The sequence below is a fragment of the Buceros rhinoceros genome, unplaced genomic scaffold (genome assembly GCF_000710305.1).
Source record: "Buceros rhinoceros silvestris isolate BGI_N320 unplaced genomic scaffold, ASM71030v1 scaffold3797, whole genome shotgun sequence".
Lineage (NCBI taxonomy): Eukaryota > Metazoa > Chordata > Aves > Bucerotiformes > Bucerotidae > Buceros > Buceros rhinoceros.
Genome location: NW_010420288.1, coordinates 135,401 through 145,223, shown reverse-complemented (window position 1 = coordinate 145,223; position 9,823 = coordinate 135,401). Strand labels below are relative to the sequence as shown.

Genomic DNA, 9,823 nt, shown 5'->3' with positions numbered 1-9,823 from the left:
GCAGGAAATGAGCCACAGCTCATACTGCTGTGGGAGACCTGAGTTCCATTCACAGCTCTGGATCTGGGTGTTACCCAGCACTCACAGTCTTCAGAAAGGGCAGCATGCTCAGGACCATACTGCTCTGAAACAAACACCCACATCGAAAATAAATTCTTCCTTACGTCCAGACTAAACCTACCCTCTTTCTGTTTGCCCCATGTCCTGGCACTACAAGTCTTGGTAAAGTCTCTCTTTCTTATATGAACCCTTTATATACGGAAAGACCACAATGAGGTCTTCCCCAAGCTTTCTCTTCTCCAGGCTGAACAACCCCAACCTGCTCAGCCTTTCTTCATGGGAGAGATGTTCATCCCTTTGATCATTTCTAGTAGGTCTATGCATTCTTGTGCTGGAGACCCCAGATGTGGACGCAGTGCTCCATGTAGGGTCTCATCAGAGTGGTGAAGAGAGGGAGAATCACCTCGATTGACCTGCTGGCCATACTTCTTGTTATGAAGCCCAGGATACAGTTGGCCTTCCAGGCGGCAAGTGCACATCGTTGACTCATGTCCAGCTTTTAATCTACTGATTACACCCAAGTCCTTCTCAGCAGGACTGCTCTCCCAGTTCCTCCATCCCCCAGTGACACTGGTGACAAACAAGGTGCAGGACCTTGCACCTGGCCTTGCTGAACTTCATGAGGTTCACTTGGGCCCACTTCTCAAGCCTGTCAGGGTTCCTCTGGATGGCATCCCTTTTCTCAAGTATCAACTGCACCATCATAAATATAATTATGCTAATAGCATAAATTATTAGTATGAATATTTAGCTTAAAATACTTAAGTTGCACTTTTAAAAAAACACTTTTCTGGGATTTCTGACTGGAAAATAGGGAAAGCATCCAAGATCCTCTATCTGTGCAACTGATCCAATTAGTCAGGTATTTTGAAAGAACTGGCAGCCAGCACTTCACTGATTATGCTTCAATATCTAATTTAAAAGTTGCCAGTTGCAGGGATGTCCTGAACATCATTATTAAGTCAAGTCCTTCAGCGATCTTAGATGTAAGGAAGACTGGTTTCTGAGCCCAAAAAGACTTTCAGTGGAAGATGGTCATGAATGCCAAGTGTAAAAATCTTATGTATGTGCATCATACTACTGATAAAAATTCTATTCAAGAAGAACTGAGGGAAAACATGATAGATACCTTCAGGGGAAAAAGAAGATAAAGGTCATAGGCAAGATCAGCCAGTTCAATTACCAAAGAACAACTCCTCTGTCAGCATAAAATAAGGTACCTCTATATCCTATTTCCTCCAAAATAAAAGCAGATTTCTCTGGACCCATCCTGAAATGATTTCTGCGGACACCTGGAAGTAGCTGAGTAACTTAGATACCTGAGGCAACAAATTTCTTAAGGGTTCACAGTGAAAAATGTGCCCAGAAGAGCGTATTAAGATTATACACTGGCCTTATGACCAAGCAGAGCTATCTGTTACCTATATATGAAAAAATACTTGAAATAATTCAGGAAACATTCATACACCAATGTTTTTAGATGATGCCAATTAAATTCGTACACTGATAATCTGCACGACAAATATTATTTAATGCAATATATAATTTATATATGTAATATGCATAGGAAAAAAGGTAATTATTTGGCAAATAAAGCTCCATCCAGACTATGTAGCCTTTTCTGACTACACTACTTTATTGACCAAGGATTTTACGCTACTGACCATACTGATTCTGTACAGGAATAACAACATTTTTTCTTAGAAATATCTTCTCACTGGCTTTATAATCTGCTTTGATTTGTTGTTTGATACCTGTACACAACACAGACCACAAGTTATCAGAAGAAAAACATTTTGGTTTACTGACCATGATGTGTATATGATTTTCTTTATTTTTTTAAAAAATATGTTTGTTTTATGATTATTTACAGTTTCTAAAGCTATTAGCATAATAGCTGAAGTTACCGCACCTTGAAGGAGCTGCAGGTGGCACACGGATCCCTCTTCCTCTAATGCCCCGTCCACGTGCTGAATCCTCAGAACCATTCAAATATGACAGTTCTCTCAGCTGCTCCTGGCGAATTTCATCATTATAATCCTGAAATACAAAAGGTTAAACTTTGTATTTTGGCTGAGCTGCCAAACCAACCAAACCAGAAATGACAGATTATATAGGTAGTTAGGTGGCCATAAAGAACATGTACACACAAAATAAAACACACAAGGAACAGAAGGCATAAACACAAAGCAGACACCAAGATCCTATCTATATCCAGGATGCAAATGGACTTTCACATACTAAAGGTACCAATCTCAAACAACTTGAAATGCATTTTATAAGTATTTTTTTATTTTTTGGCAGACACCCCTGGCTACCTTTACACACTTAAAACACAAACTCCTCATTACATTGCACCTTACCATACAAAATATACACCAAAGTAACTTGATTGGCTGATTTAATCCAATATCAGTTAGTTTCATTGAATGTAGCCTTCAGTTGTCCTGTATATGCACTAAACAACTTCTGAAAGCAGCTCTCTCTTCAGGACTCATAAGTAACAAAGCTGTGTTTACTGTATGAAATTGTTAAATGATATAAAATAGGCCCATTCTAAAACTGCAGGGTATCGACTAGCACTGCAAGCTTCTGCTGGCTCAGTAAAGGGAACATCATCGGATGAATTCCCTTTTCTTACTGATACAAAATACATAATATAGGGCAATTTTTATTTTGTAACCTTTGTCTCAGTCAGAAGTTTGTTTTCCTGTAGGTTCTTTCCTTTTGTATTCAGCTCTTTGTCTGCTAATCATGGTAAGAAGCAGCAGTAGCCAGCTTGCTGGCAGCAGAACTGTACGACAGCTAATTACTGTTTCAAAACGGAAAGGGTTATTCAATTTAAGCCTTTCAGTCTTTCTATCCTTCCAGTGCACATGCAACTGCCAGTGACTGTCGTGCAAGGGTCCGAAAATGCTACAGTGCCTGCTGCTTCTTGAGTGGGTGACTGTCCAGGACGCATCACATGTTACGCTGCTTTCTAGACAAGTTAAAGACCAAGAGAACAGTGAGATGGACCTGAGACCTTGCTCATTCCTTCTCCTTCCTGAGGAGATCCAGGAAATCTATTTAAACATATGATGGTGATACTGTTATGTTCTAAGAGAGTGTAGGCCTGGTCACAATTTCCTTTCTAAATGTATAGGGAGTGCAGCTGGAGTAAAATCTACTAATAAAATTCAGAAAAGAACCCCATTTACATAATATATAGCGTGTGATATTTGCATCAGATTCATAATTAAAAACAAATCCCTGATTTGCTAATAAAACAGGTACTGGTTTTCAGTTCACACCAATCCCCAAATTCTTTTGCACATTTTTCTATCATTTTAATATTAAAGGTAATAAGCCAAAGACATCTTCCTAAATCAACATGTTCTGTAAAACACAGAGGGACAGCACTGACAGAATCAGTGAGGTCACATTTACAGCAATTGCTGAAGAAGCACCATCTACTGTGCCTCGCTTAGTATCATCTCTTACACTGGTTGTACAATGATTAGGATTTCAAACTTGCTGATTGAGTTTACCCTGCAGATTCCACATCAGTGATGGTACTGAACATTGTTAACAATGCAAGTAAATTTTGTAAGAGAAAGATGGGGTGGGAGGTCGGGAGGGAAAGGAAAGGTCTTGCAAGGGATAGAAATCGGGTCTTTCTGTGTTGCTGCTATAACCTCTCTCCTTTGGAACACTGCTGCTAAAATGAATTCTACAAAAAATTGCCTCAAAGCTTACCTCAGATACATATGTAATTTAAAATCCAAATGAAATCTGTAATATACAGCAAGATCTGCAAGTCTGCACCATTCTGTTACACAATGGCCTTAGAAATAGGTACAATATATTTTAAAATGGCATGGTAAAGACATGTACAACAAAGTACAAGGAGGACCATAAGTAAGATGCTGGGACAAGTATCCTGAAGAAGAAAGATTTCAATAAGAAATGGTAACTCTTTATAGATAATTTATCTAATGTGCCCCTTAAAAAGCATAATAGAGATCATAATTTCTAAACCTGAAATCTGAAATTTTCAACAGAAATGCTCACTTCAACTCTTTCATTAAACAGAAACGTAACACAGAGTTAATCTTTCACAACTGCCACATGAGTCTAGCTAGAGACAGAATATCCTACTGAATATTTAAGGGTCCGAAAACGCTACAGTGCCTGCTGCTTCTTGGGTGGGTGACTGTCCAGGACGCATCACATGTTACGCTGCTTTGTAGACAAGTTAAAGACCAAGAGAACAGTGAGATTGACCTGAGACCATGAATATTTAAACCGTAGCTCAGTTCAGAGCCTAGCACGAGCAAAATTATGCTGCTGATGTTTCACAGATATCCAGTCCCAAGCAAGAGTATAAGGTGTTGCAAGACATACCTGTACTGAAGCAAGTATAATGAAGTACCTACTCACTGCAGTAGTGTGTTGCATAAAAAAAAGCACCCTACTTCTCATTAAAATAAGCTCATGAGAAATGTTCTGTATTTTTTAGCTTTACTTACAGCTAATAGTCTTCTAGCTATTCTTAGAGCTGATAATCTACATTAACCTATATGTTTTGCTCTTTTATATCCTTAATGACATTACCTATAAACAGCTTTTTCATTTACTGATGATACTACTATGATAGTAGTAGATACTACTATCTACTCGTAACCATTCTAACCACTTGCGCCCCAAACTATTCACCTAAACATGCATTTTAACTTTGGAAATACCAATGACTTACAACCTCAGCAAAGTCAGTAGTACCCAGGGCTACCATAAATCGTAATGTTTATTTAAGTGTCTAAAAAAACAAATTACATAGATAAAATTTTCAGTATTCTAGCATATTCATGAACACGCTTAACCCAAATTACCAAACCTATATTTATTAATGAGAGTTGGGGATGACTAATTAGGTTGATTGCCTTGATTGCTCTGGGAGCAAAGGAAACCTATCAGTATCAGATTCTGACTGGTGGCAGCTCACCTAGGGGCCCTTTTGACGGCAGTGGCAGAGAGGTGCGGCAAAGAGGGAAAAGCATGTAAACCGTTAGAGAACTCAATAAACCAATTTGGTAAAAAAAAAGTGAAGTATGATGCAAGTTGCAAAACCTGATCTGAATTTACAAGAACATGTAGTGACAAGGGAGGAGAGTTAATAAAGAAATCAAAGGGTAAGGCACAGACAGACGCAACAGATTTGGGGAATATATATCTATCATTAGCATAACAAAGGCTCATAGAAGTCAAGGATACATCGATCCCTTCAGGCCTGTTATCTCCTGTCCTGATGTGCTTCACATGTTTAAATTCTTCCATGTGTATGAATGATTTTCGCTGCTAATAAATATCATTAGTCTTATCTGTGACAGCTGAGTTTCACTCTAACTCCATAGCTGAGGAAACAGTAATTTTGATTAAACACAAACTACCTGAAGAATGCAGAGTTATGCAAGTCAAACCTTCACACTGAAGATTTTGAAGTATGGATAGAGTTCACTTGGTCCCTGTACAGACGACATTTTATAACATACACACACTCCTTACACAGTCAAGCTAGCCATGTATCACACAAAGAGCAGACCATCCCCCACCTACTGTTGCTACTACTAGGACAGATTTACAAGTATCTTAACTATACAGACAAACAACTACATATTAACACCTTATATGTAAGTCATCAAATTCCTTGATTTTAACTGAGTGAAAAAGTAGTCACAAAAATAAATGCTTTTCTTATGGTTATTTTCTTTATAACTCTTAAAGTGCTTTCCAAAGGTCCTGAGGCATCAATAACTCAAATTTACGGGTGGGCTATGCAGAGAAATCTCATGTCTGCCCTGCCTGAACTACGAAACATTCTTTCTCTCCCAGGCACATAATATTCTCAGAATCTCTCTGTTGCCAACAGAGAGCACCACATTCACAGACACACTTATGCCACATCCTGTGACCCTCTCTTCCCACACTCAGGCAGCAGAAAGGAAACAGAAGACGGATTTGGTCTCCTGTGGCACTTTCACATGCTGCCCAGCTCCCAGTATCAGTAAAAGAGCTCCGGGGCTCTGTGTGTTTGCACAGATTCACTGAAGCTAGATAGAGTACCTCCCCTAAATCCTGATGTTGCTGCTTGGGGCTATTTTCAGTTTGCTTAAATTCCCATCAGCTAGCTTAAAATTTCCATTGAGTACGTGCTTCAGAAAATCCATAGCCAGTCAATAGGACACAGAAGACCCAGTGAATTTTAGGTGGAGCTAGGTGATGTGAATATAGCCCTTTTTTGTTTGTTTTTAGATGCACACTCATTTCAGACACTACAAGAGACATTGTCCACATTCTCCCCTGTATATGGGGAAGCACTAAGTGTGAAAATAACTGGTGGTGGGTTGTTCCTGGCCAAGACCCCAGGAACTCCCACATTCTAGCTGAATGTTTTAATATCAGACTGTTACAAAATAGAAGTACAGCACTGGCTGCTCTACCTGAAGAGCTTGGTGAACTACACCTTGAGTCGACAGAGATATTTGGCATTTCCTGTTATTTCCTTATATTCTAAGATCCGGTTCTAAGAGTCGAATGCATTAAAAAATGTAAACATAGCAGACTTTTCCCTCCACATATCCAAAGCCTCTTTCTATCACTTAGGAAATGTAGAAATTGTGCCAGGTAGGTTGGAAAGCCTTCTCCATCACCTAAAATTTGGGTGAGAGTGCCTCATGCCTCAGGGCATGGAAATTAGCTGGATGCAACTGCATCCTCAAACTTCATTGTTTGCCACTCTAATACAAATTTAAAGTTCATTGCATAACATGAGATTAATCTGTATCTGAGATCATGCCCATCCAAGCATTTCTCACAAAGTTTATCAGAACCATTGGAGCTGGCTCTAGACCACCCTACGTGGGTGTCTGATGGGTATGGCATATGTTCTCAACAGTTTTGAGAGGAGCTCAAAACCGACAGTTGTTTTGGTATTCTAGGTAAGACTCATGCTCTCTGAACCCATGTTTAATGTACATGCATGGTTTCTTGGTTACCTACTGTCAAAGCCATCTGTTAAGATGGCTTTTTGCCCATTTGCAGATTGGTTTGATTATTTCACTAGAGCATAGGTGCCAGGTAATGACAGGTTTAGATGAACAGCCTGCAGTGCACCACAAGTGACAATGCTTCTGCCGGAAGTCTTCCTTCGTGACTCCAATATTGCACTAGCACCACATGCCTCTTGCATTTGCCCCGTATATGGGCACTTATGTAAGGCACTTTCGTGTGCATGGAGTTCTCTGGCAGTCAGGAACCCGAATAAATACGTAGAAATATAAATATAATCCACCTGAGCCCAAGGAAGAAATTATTTTCTCTAAGCAATCAGCGACTTAGCCAGGTCCACAGCCATAAACATTAAGCCCTTTCATTAAGCCACATATGGAAAAAATTGCAGTCTTTACCTGCTCATAGTCTGTCAGAAAAATAAACCTTAATTGTTTGGATCACCCTTCGAGATTGAAACACATAAAATAGAGCATACATTTCTCTCAGTAGCAGCCTGAATGTGTTGTAGCCAATATGAGTTTCAGCTTATAAATGCCTATGGGCAGAATGCAAGCAGGCATAAGCTGGAGTCTCGTACACTTGCCTTTGAGGTTAGTTGACAGCTGGGGGATTTGTCAGCTTGCCACAGAGAGCACTAACTCAAGCGTGGATGTCATTTTTCTCTTTGAGCATGCACAATTAAATCTGCCTGGCATCATTAGCATGGGGCACCACACTCTACAAGCAGCATGGGAGAGAAGGGGGGATGTCTTGCTTCCCGGCATCTGAAGAGAAGCTGCCAATCCCAGAGCGTAAACTGTGCACAGGCAACTGCTACAAAACTTCCACCCGGATATTTTAGTTTTTGCTAGAACAGAACAAACTAAGCCTCATCTAATTGTATAATCAATTGAATTCTTTTTTATACTAAAAAGAGCTTTCAACATAAAATTACTGCAGTTTACACGGAAATGCTGTTAGCCGTGCAAAGTAACCACACTGAAGATGGCTGTGTGATGTTTGAAAAACTTGCAGAAACCTGTACAAAATTTAAACCATTTACCCAAATTTGTTCCAGCCCACTTGCTCACAGGCCCCCAAACAAATGGATACTGTGATCTGTAACTCATTCAAATGTCAGCCACAATGCCACAGAAGTCAGTTAGCTGACAGCTCCCTATCCCTGAATTTAATTCTGAGTGAATCCTGGCTGCCAGAGACTTATGCTTATTTACAGCTGTCACTTGATGGGGATATATAAAGGAATTCATAATATGAACAGAGGGCATATCGCAGGCTGCAGGAAGGGCGGTACAGCCACACTGGATGTTTACACTGGCTGCTAGGAAGAAAGGGATGTGATATAGCTGGTCTTACTTCAGAAAAACCCAGTTGCTTCAAGAGAGGCAGGGAAGGCAGTAGGACTGCCACTGCTCTTCCTCAGCTGTTTGTTGGAGCTCCACTATTAATGAGATTGTTAATAGCTCTTAAGGCTGAAGCAACTGTCTACTATTGTCTGTATTGAAAGTAAAATCTAAACATACTACCTACACATTTTTTTCCCCCCAGCTATGTCATGTGGGACCTGTATTGCCTCCTGCTAACCCATGGCTGTAGCTTTAAAACTCCCTTGTCAAGGATAACACGGATAGCAACAGCAGCCAGCAAAATTCAGAGACATTTACTCCTGTGTAGTGTGCCTGCCTCAGCCAGCTTGGCTACAGTTACACTCTCTTGGCCCTACATGGCACAGTAAACAGAAGATGCTGCTCAACCTGAGGAGACAGAAAGAGTAAGGAAGGATGAGAAGTCTGGGCAAGAAAACACCTCACTGTGGGTTTGTTGAGTGCTCTCTCTCTTATGGCTTCTGAATAATTTTAGAACTTTTCATGTCCCATGAAGTCATAATCTGTACAAGTTGATCACACATAGTACATTGGGACTGAACTTGATACATGACATAGGAATCATTTTTTAAAGCAACATCAGTATTTTTTTGACTTACTGCATATAGGATTAAGATAACATGACCCGTCCTTGGAGTAAGGACTGTGTGGGCAAGCACTAAGTCCATTACAAATGCAGAGCAGAAATGTTCTTAATAATGCTACTAACACATACTGGAATCTATTAATGACTGTAGTCTGATTCTAAGTCAGGAGGTAGATAGAGAATGAATATCTTAAATTCAGTCACCACAAGCACAGCAGTAACATCTTGGAGCAGGAGATGGCGGAAGGGTAATTCATCACAGCAGCACTGAGTTTCGACAGAGGAGCTGTGGCGATGGAGGACGGCCTACATGTTTGGTCTTCCATTCTTCCAGAATAAGGATTTCTCCAGACTAACCCGGATTCTGGTCTAGATCCTGCATGTGGATCCCTTCAGGAATCCTGAAGCTCTCTTTGATCATCCAGTTTAGACATAGCCTGTGTCTAGGTAGGTTTTTGAAAACTCAGAATAAATACCACCCACATCACTGATATGCTGACCGGGTCTGCATTGTCTCCTCTCCTGATGGTACCACACCAGCACCAGCAGTATCGCTGCCTGGCATAGCTGTTTGGTGGAGAAGAAACTGGTGGCACAGATTGGGGCAAAGCTGAACTGACAATGAGAAAAATGATGAAGACTTTCCTTTCTCTGTCATTTGTAGCAGCAGGCATGAAAACTCCCAGAAAACTCAGGCCACCATCAGGTCTTGTCTTTGGAAAGGCAGTGGTGCCTCGGCATC

At 40.4% G+C, this 9,823-nt stretch overlaps 1 protein-coding gene across 1 annotated transcript in view; it reads right to left on the bottom strand.

Moving 5' to 3' along the window:
• Nucleotides 1-9,823, bottom strand: part of KHDRBS2 (KH domain containing, RNA binding, signal transduction associated 2) — a gene marked incomplete at both ends in the record, with an annotated part of 146,202 nt that overhangs the window by 2,940 nt on the left and 133,439 nt on the right. Inside the window, one exon of the mRNA XM_010139249.1 lies at nt 1,973-2,100. Within this exon, the coding sequence (XP_010137551.1) occupies nt 1,973-2,100 (128 nt within the window). The remainder of the gene's footprint in view (nt 1-1,972; nt 2,101-9,823) is intronic.